The 14,208-nt window shown below is 40.1% G+C and overlaps 1 protein-coding gene across 4 annotated transcripts in view; it reads right to left on the bottom strand.

Annotated features, from left to right (window-relative positions):
* Positions 1-873: 873 nt before the first annotated feature.
* Positions 874-14,208, bottom strand: part of crtc1a (CREB regulated transcription coactivator 1a) — a 29,960-nt gene continuing 16,625 nt past the window's right edge. For 2 of the 4 annotated variants that reach the window (XM_084732974.1, XM_084732971.1), the window contains 4 exons: positions 13,156-13,254; positions 3,631-3,714; positions 3,339-3,519; positions 874-1,662 (listed from right to left, as the gene is read on the bottom strand). In XM_084732974.1, coding sequence (XP_084589100.1) covers positions 1,457-1,662; positions 3,339-3,519; positions 3,631-3,714; positions 13,156-13,254 — 570 coding nt within the window. In that variant the 3' untranslated portion in view covers positions 874-1,456. Of the gene's footprint in view, positions 1,663-3,338; positions 3,520-3,630; positions 3,715-9,092; positions 9,198-13,155; positions 13,255-14,208 lie in introns of all 4 variants that reach the window. The other 2 variants (XM_084732973.1, XM_084732972.1) reach the window with 2 other exon arrangements.

Here is a 14,208-nt window from a genome sequence, read left to right on the forward strand (position 1 = left end):
CGTTATGTGTGACTTAGGTGTTTTAAAAGGTTAGCTCATATTCACTTTAGTCACACAACGACACAACCAAATTAAGCCACTGATGCAGTGCAACTCCCATGTTCTGCAGGGTAAAATTACTGATTTTGTCACTGGAGTTTGGTTGGTTTGCAGAGAGCGATATTCGGCAGTTTCCCATCGGCAGTTTCCCATCTGCAAAGGCTTTCTGACAGCAAAGTAAAGCAGTGAAAATATTGTAAAAACAATCAAACTGATAGTGATTTTTTTTAGCTGGCTAAAATACATTTTGTTGCTAACCCTATTTGGCTTATGTTACGCTGCAGAGAGCAATATTTGGTCTATATAACAGCTGTTTCTCATCAGAAAAGGCTGTCTGACAGCAAAGTAAGGCGGTGAAAATATTCTAAATATTGCATGCGCTTAAACTGACATTGATTATTTTCAGTGTTGAAGGTAAAGCGTTACAAAGTAATGCATTAAATTACTCAAATTCCTTTTTTGCACGATATAATGCATTAGTTTGGTGATTCAAATACTCAGTTAACGTGTTATGTTTTCAAATCCATTACCATTTCAATTTTAGTGCATTTCTACACCCTGCACCTGTCGCCATTTTTTTTGCATTTGAGATAGAGGACAGACACAGGACCACGTTCTCAGATTGTCAGGACAATATAACCAACATGTACAAGGAATCACAAAGAGGTTTTTGGTAACGCAAAACTACAGCTTTTCTCAGTAAGTTACTGTTTACTTTACAAGTTAGTGTCAAAAGTAACGTCCCCCAACATTACTTCCATATAGGTGGACCTTTTTTAAGTAGCTAAAATAAGTTTTGTTGCTGACCCTGTCCACAGCAGTACATTGCTCTGTTTCTTCAAACCAGGGGGGCGTGTCGACCACGATCTACTGCAGGTAATAAACTGACTGCTGAACTCACACAACCCCACTTCAAATAATCTGTCTCTTTAATATCCAGGCTGAATGTACTACTGAGAACAAGCAGCTTGGCACAGAGAGAGTAAGTGTGTTGTAGATTGTTAGGGGTTTGCTTGCAGACTTGGTTCAGTCAGTCACCGATGGAGAATCAAAGACCAAAACGAGGCTTCTAAAATAAATCAAAACTGGATGTGTCATTTGCAACATCATTCATACCATAACTCGAGTGTCATCAGTCGTAAACCATCTTTCCGGCTTCTGAAGAGACGGGAGGCTGGCAGCAGTCTTCTAAAACATTTTCCCACAACGATCGTTTCTTTTAAAAGCTCTCTTGTGTGGTTTGATTGTGGTTGGTTGGTGTGGAATCGGTGCTCTGCCCGGACGAGGTCTCCACCGGCGCGCTCGAGAAGAAATCCGCTCCTCTCGGTTTCATCCTCCCTGACGCAAACCCCCTGCTCCCCACCTTCCTCCCCGCTCCCGGGGCAGCGGCATCCACACACCTGCGCACGGGCGGTGGTTAGAGCCGGTCGAGGCGAAACGCGTCCTCTGTGGCGGGGTCGGCGAGGACCATGTCCGGGTCATTGAGCATGTGCAGGCCATCGAGCGTCAGCGGGTCAATTTTCAGATCGTCCAGCGGGAACTGGGAGTCGATGTCGAAGCTGACATCTGTGGACAGCGAGCCCGTCAGGTCCTTGGGCAGGCTGGGAGGAGACTCTCCGCTCACTGAGCAGAAGAGAGACAGCAAGTTAAAACAATGATTAGCAGTTAAAGACATTAGTTGGCGGATGTTTATCTCCGAGAGGCTTTTTAAGGAGGAGAGGGACGGCTCGCTGGTTAAAATTAGAAATCAATGGCAGGAAGAAGAGACAGAATGTTGACAAGTCTGGGTTATGATTTGATAATAACTCGCTGTGAGAAGCCTGACATCTTGACATCCTAATTACACATGTCAGCAAAGAGACAGTTAACAACAGACACTGCCAATTCTCACAAGCAACTGAAGGGAAAACTAAGTCCTGTTAAATACAATTTTAATTGGTTTACTGTTTGAGGTGGGGTTATATGAGGTACTTATCCACAGTCGGTGGCAGGCAGGCAGTCGGCAACGTCCCAGTGTGGAGAAGCAGCAGGGGTACCGGTGATGGAAGCTAAGCAATGTGCTGCTGTGGACCGGGTCAGCAGCAAAAGTGTAAACTAGACAGCCTTTTCAGACAGAGAACCATGGTTATATAGGGCAAATATCACTCTTTTTTACTCACCGCTGCCTCAATCTGTTAGTTTGTTTGTGTCAATGTGTGATCAACTTCCGTGTCCTGCAAGGTAAAATTACTGGTTTTGTCTATGGAGTTTGGTTGGTTTGGAGAAAGTGATATTTGGCTTAAATAACTGCGGTTTCCCATCTGCAAAGATTTGTCGTCCTGCCCACAGTAGTTCATTGCTTCGCTTCCTGCGCCAGTACTCCTGCTGCTTCTCCTAACTGAGGCATCTGCTGTAGCTAACACAGAGACTATGGTTAAGTACCTCAAAGAGTCCCGCTTGAAAAAATCCTGACTGTCCCTTTAAGTTGTGAATCTGTTGCTGGTGATAAATCTGACAGTCCCACTCGTATAGATTTCCCCTGCAAAAATGATGTTTTTTATTTTCAGTCTCAGGGGAATTTATTTGAAATTGTGGATTCACTGAACGCTCTGTCAGCGATCCTCAAGATCTGGAAAACAAGTAGGATATGTCAGCGTTTCCCAGTTATTCAGAGCTCACAGTCACTCATTTAGAGATTAGGGCTGCAACTGCAATTGGGGCAATTTTTTCACAATTAAAAGATTAATAATTTAGTCTATAAAATGTCAAAAAATTGTGAAAATGACATCTTCAAAAAACCTGAAGACTCTTAATTTACTGTTAGAAATCACAAAGAAAAGCAGCAAATCCTCACTTTTAGGAAGCTGGAACCAGTAAATGTTTAATACTCTTGCTTGAAAAATTACCTAAACAATGAACTTATTATCAAAATACTCAGAATCTAATTTGGTTAATTAATCAATTAATTGTTGCAGCTTTATTAGTAATTTCCTTCAAATATGTTGCTTAAAAACAAGGCCAGGCCATTTACATCCTTTTTATTAGCTACACCATTAACATCTAATGCATTATCACAGCCCAGCTATAAATCTTTGTGAGGTTTATAATATTCAGCTTTTGTTGACGCAGTATCAGAGAAACTGTCACTACATCAAGATTTACACATACAAGAAAATATGAAGCACAAAGGCTTTATTCTGGTTTGTGATTGTGGAAACCTTTTCAACACGAGAAGCAGCAGCAGCAGCATCGTGCCGCGGCTCTCTACAAGCCTCACGCTGTAAGACTTAAGTGAGCCACATGATATGTCGAAGCAGCACCTGTGAGAATGATGTTGGGGATGTTGCCATGGCTACTGTAGCCCAGCTGCTGCGAGTCCTGCAGGTTGCAGTGGCCACCAGTCAAACCCATCATAAGCGCCTGGGAGTAGTTGAGGGTGGAGGTCTGGTTATAGAGGCTGTCGGAGCTGATGGGGGTTTCAATCATGTTGAACTGCTCCAACTGGCAATCACAACAGACAAAAACATCACGGCTGTAGCTGCTGTATCGACCGTACGGTCACTTTGAAGCGAGGAGTAGATATGAATACAGACACGTAGGCTTTTGTCTGACCTGCTGTGAGAGAGCGCTGGCCTGGATGGACGGGAGCTGCTGGTCGTAGAAGTCTGCAAACACGCTGCCCAGTATGGAGTTGTGCTGCAACAACAAACAGGCCACATCTGTTTATTCCGACTAAATTCAGACTAGGCTTCTAGTACGGACCATCAACTATGCATGTTCTTCATCCAGGCTGCAGATTTATACATTTAACGTAAAATGTGGAGCATGAAAAGGACACAGTCAAAGCAGCAACAGGACTGGAACAACAAAATGTCTCCTCACAACATCTGGAAATGTGATTCTTTTAAGTTAAGTTTGCTAAATTCCCAGCCAGTTCGCATTTACTGATGCATTCAGCATTCTATGTGTGTATGTTATAATATTTGTGGAGAGAAGAGAAAGATTGATGTGTGCTCAATAAAAGGACAGTTCACCTCAAAATCAAAAAGACATATTTTTCCTCTTCCCTCTGGAGCTATTTATCCATCTACATCTACACCCGCCTTCTTTCAAATATAATGGACCTAGATGGCACTTTGGCATTGTGATAATCACCAAAAAAAATAGAAGTTTAAACAACTTAACATCAAATTCTCTTTTAGTGAGCAGTTTCACGTAGGAACTATTTTTTTATACCATGCAGAAGGAAGCGTGTATCTACTCATGAACGGAGAGGCATGTGATCGTGACAGCGTGGGATGTAAACATTAATGGCGTCCTACTCGAATGACCTGCAGCATTAGCACCACTGGTGTAGCCAGCGCGGTGATACGGTTGGCAGGAAAACAGATAAAGCAGAAAATGGAGTTATAATTGACCAGCCTGTGGTGTGTAGGGGTCTGTATGGTTATACCGCAGCAGCCTGGTGTTGTTTTCAGGTGATTTAATGAAGATAAACAGCTGTGCACAACAGCTCTGCGGATATCAACATACCATTGCTGCTGTTCTGACTCATAAAGCAAACTGTTGCCGAAAAGGAACAACATGCTTTATTCACTAGAGAACAGAGAAGTTTTCAACTTTTCACAGTTGTGTTTCAGCATAATCTGCTCGTCAGGGCCCACACTGGGACCCTTAACACCTACACTGCTGGAGCTGAATTAATACACATAATACACAATCCAACTGTGCTGCTCCTTAGTGATGATTCTCAGTCAGAACTACATGAAAGACACCTCGAGTTGCTACTGGGAGGTTTTGCAGCTGCCAAAAAACTTAGAGTTCAGTCATGATCTCCAGTACCAGGAAATATTAGACATATTTTCATGACATTGTGTTTTCTGAGCTTTCTACTGCCTGAATTGATAACACAAAATCCTCCACTTTGGAGATGTAGTCACACACAGCTGTGCAAATAAAGAATAAGCTCCTTGTGTCTTGAACAAGGAACACTGTATGTTAGACCTTTCTTAAGTAATTAAGGTTGAGCAGTCCATGGGAGACCCCGGGGTGGGCTGTTCAGGGGGCTGTTCTTATGGGGAGGCATGACGAGGGAGGCGGGGGTGAGGGATTTATTTGTAAAACTTTGTATCTGTCACTTTTGCACTGTTTGCAAATAAAGATTTGTTCACAAAAACACCTACACCATTTTTATTTATTTATTTTTTGGTCTGGAACCAGGCCTGCCGTTATATCTGCTGTTATCTCCAAAACTCAGCAACTCACACCAAAGAAAACTAGATGGATAAATAGATTCACTGCAGGCCAGGGGAAAAAGATGCACCTTTGATTTTGTGGTGAATATATATAACATGGCTTCAGTGTGCACTGACAGTATCAGGGATGGGACACAGAAGAAGCAGTAAACAATCAGGTTACAAGCACATAATTCAGAAGCAACTTCTCTCTTAAAACATGACAAAGACACAAAACATCAGACAGTCCAACGGGGAATTTGTAGCATCCTCCTTCAATAATAAATGTAAACGCAATGTTTGCCAAAAATCCTGCATTATTTACAGTGTTTGCTGTGATAAACAGATGTAGCCGATACTGCCGATGGCAGATACTGTACATCCACTATCACAGGAGACTATGCATGAAAATTTAATGACGAGAACAACTTAAACATTTTCACCCACTTTGGCAGCATTTTCCTAACTCCAGAAACACCTCAAAAAATGTATGGAAACGACTGAAAACTGCAAATCAGGAGTGTGAAATAAGGAACTAAATAAAAGACTAAATTAATGAATAAGAAAACAATTACATAAAAAAAACTATTGATTGCACGAATAAGATCCATAAGATATGAAAAAGTTACTATAAAGTAATTATTAGGGATGTAACAATACCAAAAACGTGCAGTAAGATAATACCATTATAAAACAATATATACAATATTTATAATATATAATATATCATAATATATATTATTATTAATGCACAATATTTATCAGAATATTAAAAAAACAAAGAAAATGACTAATTGAAAAATATCCTTTATTAAATGTGTATAGTTTTTGTTTTGTTTTTTTAAATAGAAGCAAAATTTGTTTTTCCTTTTAACAAAGAATGGTAGGTACATTTATGATCAATCATTAATCAATTAATCCCTGATAAGAATTCAACCGATTAAAAATGTATTAATATGTTGAATAAGAAAACGTTAACTTTCGTATCTTACTTATCATGAATGATTAATTGATTATTAGCCGTTTCAACTATTGTTTAATTAAAATGCACAATTAAATGAAATAAAAGTAGCCAGCCGTGATCTAAATATGTGCAAAACACTGCCATGAATAATGTCTGAATTATGCATGTTCAACCGCGAAACAAAAACAGTGCAGCAGTCGGCCTTTTATAAAATGAAATAAAATAAAATAAAACAATTAACTATGTTATATTGCAGAAGATATTTTCACAGTCACTTTTTTTAAACACCATTTTTGATTTATTGTTACATCCCTAATTAATACCGAAACCCTCCAAATGTCAAATATCAGTGAAGTAAAGAGCAGGACAGAGACGCCTTCGTTTCCCTCCACAGGATCCTCCTCTGCTGCCTTCTGGCCTTGGTGTTTTAATTAACACCGACCAAATGGAATAAAATTCACATGAAATAAAGGGAATCATTGAAAATATAATCCCCTTTGTGACTTTATTCTCCCTCCACTGACTCATGCAGTCGGCGTGAGCTAATTCTCTTGAAGTTTCTCATTTGAATGTCCTCGCTGAACCAGCAGCAGAAGTTCTCCTGTTTCATCGTGGCCTCTTAATGTATAAGTAATTGGATCATATTCTCAGCCCGTGCTCCTCCTAGTTCAAAACCAAATTATCCGCGTGTGCTGCAGATGTCCCCACAGGGCAGAGCAGGATAATAGAGCGCGCAGCTTGTCAGTTGCGGTTTAGCCCGTGGATAACCTCAGGACTGCGAGTGAGCCGCTTCAGCTCAGGAGAGAACAGAGCAAACAACGGGACAAACATGCAGAAACGCATTCACACGACGTATGTGATCATCACTCTCGCTCGCCACGTTTCCCTTTCTCTGCATCTCAGACACACAAAGTCACATGATTCAGTAAAAGAAAAGGCTTTGCTAAAATGCTTTGCTTGAGTAAAGGTTCAGCACTGAATCTAACACACCATGCACATTTAAACATGGAATTTAAGGTTTTATTTAGGGAATCTTTCAAAAAACAAAAAAACAATGAAGCAGTAAACGATTTACAGTCCCACTTCCTTGCCAGGGTTTCAAATCTCAAATGCTTCAGCTGAGTCTGATGCAGATCAACAACCCCGGTCTATGTTTACCTTGGGTGTGTTTAGTTTATCTTAAAGCGCCACCCTGCAAGCAAGGTTCAGTTTGTTGAGATTCAGCCATGGGAACCATTTGCAGCTCCACCTCCTCAAAAAAAACAAAACAAAACAAAACAAGACAATGCTTCGAGGGGGGTGGGGTTACCATCTCCCCTTCCATGCTACCTCAAATCCCCCATGCTGGTGCAAAACCACAATAAACACAGAGATCTGATGAACATAGAAAAAAAAAAAAAACTCCAGTACAGAGCCTTATAGAGCAAGACTGGGGAGGAAAACAGTGGAGATGCAACGCAAATACCACAAAAGCAGCAGAGAAGGAAGGTCAGGGACACAGCTACATAACAACACACCAACGACACTGAGTGTTTTAAGAGACTGGTGGTCAGATCTGGGCAAAACTGGGACTTCGTACTCCAAACTCCACAACGTACCAGTAATTAATGTTAAAACCTGTTACTGTAATCTTATTATGACAGTTTAAAACGTTGTTAATTGTGTTGTACAGGTTTCCTGTGAGAATTAAAAGGGATACTTCAGATTATTTAAAGTGGAGTTGTATGCGGCACTTATCCAGTCAGTGTATTATCTACGGTAGATTGCGGTCGACAACACCCGCAGTTTGGAGAAGCAGCACAGAAACTAAGAGTCAGAGGCAAAACATATTTTAGTCTACCTTATAAAAGCCAATATTGTTTTAAATGTAAGCTAAATTTGGAATATTTTTTATTTTTGCTCAACTAGACTCCATTGGCAAAAACAGCAACTTCACCTCGGAGAACATGTGAGTTGCTTGACTACCGCTGCCTCGATGAGTTAGCTTTTTTTGTGTTACCGTGTCACTTTGGAGAATCTGAACTAACTCTTTAAAATGCCAAAGTCACAAACTAACACAAATAAACTAACCAATCGAGGCAACACTAGATCAGCATCTTGAAGGTTAAATGACCAATTTTTCCAATGGAGGTTGGTTGGTTGGTTTGGAGAGGGTGATTTTTTGTTTATATAACAACAGTTTCCCATCAGAGAAGGCTGTCTGACGAAAATAGTCTAAATATAGCATTTTTTTAGGCGGCTAAAATATGTTTTGTTGCTGACTCTGTCCACAGAAGTTCACTGCTTAGCTTCCTACACCATTACTCCTTCTGCTTCTCTAAACTGCCCCGGACACCACCTCCTGTAGGTAATACACTATATACATCAAAGAACCCCACCTTAAATAATCCAAACTATCCCTTTAACATGTTAAGTATCACAAAGTTGTTGTTCTCCCAAAATGTTTCCTTAAACTACAACATTTATTTTGGCTTCCTTTTGTCATGTCTTAGCATGAAAACCACAGATGTAATTAGTGTCATTAATTATGGTGTTTTGCATGTTGGGAAACTTTCACAGAAAGAAAACACCTGTGAATTTCCTGTTTTTACATGTTAAAATGTCAGCTGTGAAAAATATCCTCCTATCTTTTTTCCACACTTATATTTTTATAGAAGCAAACTAAGTGAATAGGTAAGTAAACAACTATTTAAGAAAATACAGACATTTTTTATTAATTTTTTTGCCCAGATCTGCTAATGTCAACACAATACAAGCAGCTTGTAGGGGGGGGGGGGCAGCCACAGAGTCCTACTCGTCAACGATAACCACAGAACTACGAAGCAGGGGACGGTGGTGACGTTTATACAGCAGCTCACTGGTTCACACGCCCTTACTTGAGGCGAGCCTCCAGGTGAGAAGCCTTGATTGGAGACGGGGGAGGTTGGAGACTGATTGGCAGAGGATCCGACCCTAGTGCGGTACTGTTGGAGGGAGGAGGCCTGATACAAGAGGATATGTTTGGGTTATTCACAGTGGAGGGTGTCCTTTATTGGCATATGTGTGTGTAAATGTGCTCACACTGCATATGGAGCTTTGTTATGTACTCAACACATAAACGCAACACTTTCGTAAAAGATATAAGACTTCTTATATGCACAGAAAAGGTTTATTTCTCTCAAATTTTGCTCACAAACTTGTTAAAATCTGCATTATTGAGCACTTCTCCTTTGCCAAGATAACCCATACACCTGACAGGTTATTAAACACTGAACTATGGCTATTTCACATAGGTATATATACCAATTTTTTCCACAGGAGGGCAAAGTGATGACCTGCCCTGTTCCGTTTCTGACTGGCTAGGGCCGAATTGTTCCCAATGAGGAGAGAGTGTCTGCAGCAGCATCCGACCACCTTCTTTGTGCAGCTGCTCCAAGCGTTTCTTGTTGAAAATCTCTGAACTTTTCAGAAAGGCACTGGTGTCCTCACCATCACTTTTTTTCAGGCAACCAATCATTGATTAGATGGGGACTTGTGACCCTGGTAACCAAGAAAAGGGAGGAGTGTTTCTGTTTTTTTTCTAATATGCCAGAGAGCCAAGACTCAGCTCATATCTGTGCAGCAGAGCAGAGAGAAAGGTGTTTATTAAAAGTCTGTTCAGCTCTCAGTTCTTTTGTCGCTTCTAACTGAATCTCTGTGGTCTGAACTTTAATTTCTCTCCTGCGTCGCTGTTTGTACTTTCAGGTATCTGCTTCATTTTACTGTTTCATGTTTGCTTCCAGCTGATAGGTGTCATGTTGATTTAGTGCTGGTGAAAATCCAACACTTCCTGATTTTGCTGCTTCATAATAAAAGCTTTTAGATGACAAAATGTCAGGGGACTTTTATTGTGAAGAAACTTAAGGGGGTTAACCAGCGTGTACAGCTGCTCGACTCAAGACCGGCCATGCGTAAGGACGTTTTCAGAGATAGATAGACAAATAGATACAAATAAATACTAAAAATTAAGGGCAGAGCTAAGGCAGGGTAGTTTTTCACCTGCACAGATCCTTCATCCCAGCAACCTGCCAGAACTTTCTACCAGAAAAATGCTGTGTGGACATGTGGCCTTTGTTGATTGGCTTGGTTTGGATTAGGCACGAGGAGTGATTGGTTAGCGTAACGGCCGGTTCACACTGCATGCTCGAGCAGCGCATGTGCGTGCCGTTACCTGTTGGTTTTCATTTTGGTGCCCGTATTAACAGATTAGAGTGTCCACAGAGCCCGCGTGTACAGCACTGCTCAGACATGTGTCAGGTGCTGCTGCAGCCACACTTCATCAAAAGTTAAAAGACAGTTTTTTTTTTTCTTTCCCTCTTTTCTCTTCTCCCTCTATCCATTCATCCCTCCCTCTCTGAACGAGGGGAAAATCACTGATTGCATTCAGAGAACAACTTTTTCTTCTATTCAAACTCTTCTACAAACTTTATGTAGAAAGACATAACTTTCAGCAGCAGAAAGGCAGCCTGTGTGGACACCACAGCGTGTGCGAGCTGCAACACCGTGTCATCACGCACTGCTACAACATGTAGCGTGAACCAGCTGTAAGAATATCAGGGTAAGACAATCATAGAAAGAGTAGGGCAGGACATGACTTTGCCCTCCTGTGGAGAAAAAAATGGTATCTATGTGAAACAGCCCTTGTTTAGTGTCTTGTTGTGACCAGTCCATGGCACACCTGTACAATAATCATGCTCTAAGCCACACCTGTCAGGTAGATGGATCTTTGCAATGGGAGAAGTACTCACTAACTATGGATTTCAACAAACATGAGCAAAATTTGAGAGAGATAAACTTTTTGTTTGCACAGAAGAAGTCTTAGATTTATTTACTTTATGAAAAATGGGAGCAAAAACAAAAATGTTGCATTTCTATTTTTGTTAAGTGCACGTATCTGTGGTGCTTGTCTTACTGTAGGTTATCCAGTTTACCTTCAGCAAGCGTCAGTTCAGCTGAGGAATCACGAAACTATTGATTTTTGTAACCCAGAATACTAGCATCTGATGCTGAAATACAATTAAAATAATTAGAGTAGTGAACAGCATGTGCTACGTGTCACATCAATGCATTAATAACACTGAGAAAGATCTGGGAGAAACAGAGAAAACCACAGGGGATTAATTAGGAGAGGAAAAATGTTGCCAGCAATCCAAGCTAAGCGAATGAATACTGCAAAACTGGAGGATCAGAGAGAAACGTCTCTGCTCGCTTTTGTTCTGTTCTGTCATATCTGCTCTTTTCAATCTGCTCATCCAACAACAAAAAAAAAAATCAAAACAAGAATATTTGCACAAACTAAAAAAACAAAGGTTTCTATTCTGATGACAAAAATCAACTTGACTTAAGCAATACACAACCGTAATTGTTGAAATAAACACATTAAAGTTACTATCATTGTAAATAACAGATAAACTATCAAGTAATTCAGATTTGGAGGCATATCAGACGAAGAATATCTCATCAATCAAAAGCCAACAGGAGTTCAAAGCTCCACATTCCCAATCTACTGATAGATTAGCTCTCAAAATATTGGTAGCATGAGACAGAGAAGTGATAAAGCAGTTCAAAGTCTCTAGACACAGATATAAACCAGAGCTCTAATAATTTCTGGAGTATACCTGTTTGAACTCTCCAGAAACTGAAAGATGACAGTATTTTCCATTATCTCACTCTAACTGTATTTGCTTCAGCTTAGAAACGGAGGCAAACCTCTCTGAAAACGCAGCAGTGCGTACAATCGGGCGGAGAACAGCAGATTAGATTCGCATTTGTGGTTAAATTAACAGAACGCTGTGTTTCCTCGCAGTGTTTCACTTGACCCTGCACTGCAAAGTCTATAACTGAGACTGGGAGAATGTAGGCCACTTCATTTCTGCAGTTATCCAAACACATTCCCACTGCAACAGAAGTAGAGCAGCCAGAGCCAAGATCTGAAGGACGCGCAGAGCCTTGCAAAAGCATTTAGATTCCTTGATGTTTTGTTGTGCTTTTGTTTCCTGCATTAATTTGGGAGTTTTTTGTCTTTGCTTTGTGCAAAAAAAAAAAAACTGCAAAGCAAAACAATAAATTATCAAAAAGGGATCTGTGTTTAAGCATAAATGTTAAATAAAAGAGAAAGCACAATTACACTGCTATACACATACAATTTTGTTTTATTTTTGATGTTAGTCATCACTAAAACAACTTCATATCACAATCAGGGCTGCAGCTAACAATTAGGTTCATTACTGAGCAATTTGTCGATTATTTCCATGAAGCATTGATTGCAATATGATTCATGACTAATGGGAATGATCCTTTTTGCAACATAATTTTCATTTTCTCTGAATTTAACTAAACTAAAATCATGATGATGTGACATTTGTTGGCGTCTATACATCTGTCACATCTGGAGAACATCTCTGCAGCTTCTGCGATTTGTACGATTTGTGCATCCTTTTTTTTCATGCTTAATCATATCAATCAATAGTTTTGACAATAAAATGTTTCCCAGAGCCCAAAGTGACGTCCTCGAATTGCTCAAACAGTCCAAAACCCAAAGACTCTTCATTTACTGTCATCAATGACAAAGAAAAGCAGCAAATCCTAACATTTAAGAAGCTGGAAGCAGCAAAAGTTTGATATATTTGCTTGAAAAATGACTGAAACTATTAATTTATTATCAAAATAGTTGGCAACTAATTTTCTTTCAATGCACTAATTAATTAATCCACTGATCATTGCAGCTGAAACCACAACATCAAGGAGTCTGAACACTTTAAGAAGACGGCACGCGCCCCATCAAGACCAAAACATCATCAGGAAAGAAACAAGAACCAGCCAAGAGGAGCAGGTCGCCACCGCGTTTTGTGTTTTGCGGTCGCAGCACGACTCTGTGATACACTGACGTGATGCAGACAGACGCGTCCGCTCGCTGCTCACCGTGTTCATGTCTATGGTCATGTTGGTTTGCGAGGACGTCTGGTTGTCTGACGTGGAGCAGGAGTTCACAGAGGATGGCAGCTGGACCAGACCCGTCTGCTGGAAAAAAATAAAGAGCGAAGTCATAAATAGATACAGACATCATGTGGTCATCAAGTAGCACTTTATTGTTTTAATATCGGCTCCCAACAGATACGGTATATCAGCCTGACAGATAAATTATATCAGCATCTGCTTTTATTGTACGTTGGCAGAGAGGTAAATAGAGTTAGTGGTGCATGAGTGGCTGCAGGCTGCGATATTATGTATATTAAAACTTGCATTTTAATATAAGTCCATGTTTTGTTTATTTCCAGTGGTTTACAATTCAAATATTATTTTTATATTATATATATTCTGACTGTCGCTCTTTTGTCACATACCCTACATATCTTGTGCACGTTTGTCACAAGTCTTTATACTTTAATGTCAAACTAAATGTCAAATATCATTATTAGATGTTTTTACGCTCAAATATTGATAACTGCATTAAGAAAACATGACACGACTCAGACTCAAAGCCAAGTCAACAAATTACGTTTGAATGACTCATTTATGAACGGAAGCTTCCATACATCAGAGCAAATCTCCATCAAACGGGTTTCTTCTTCAGGATTCGAAGTTTTAATTGAGAGAAGAGTTTCCACAAACGCCGAGGCAAACTGATGGATTTGAGAGCAACATCTTAATGAGCAGATTTAATTTCGCTTTGCTTTTGAGGAAAATGTTTAAGAATTGTCTGTTTTCTGGTGGGAATATTAAAGACTGTAATGCAGAGTACTGCCCCGCTGCTAATTTTAGACTAAATTAGTCAATTAATTTAAGTAAAAGACTTAACTACTAAAAATGGTCCCTTTTATCGGATTTATAAAATTATTCCAACAGAGAAAGTGCTTGAAGGTCGGGACAAAGCCTCTTCATGAACAGCAGGAGGTCTGGTTTTAACTAAGATGTTGTTTGTCTCACTCATTTGTTCACAGTCTGCCCACATCTGGATGCTGCTGTTCTGCTTTT

The sequence above is a fragment of the Lutjanus erythropterus genome, chromosome 12 (genome assembly GCF_056507025.1).
Source record: "Lutjanus erythropterus isolate fLutEry1 chromosome 12, fLutEry1.hap2, whole genome shotgun sequence".
In the NCBI taxonomy this organism is placed as follows: Eukaryota; Metazoa; Chordata; class Actinopteri; order Lutjaniformes; family Lutjanidae; genus Lutjanus; species Lutjanus erythropterus.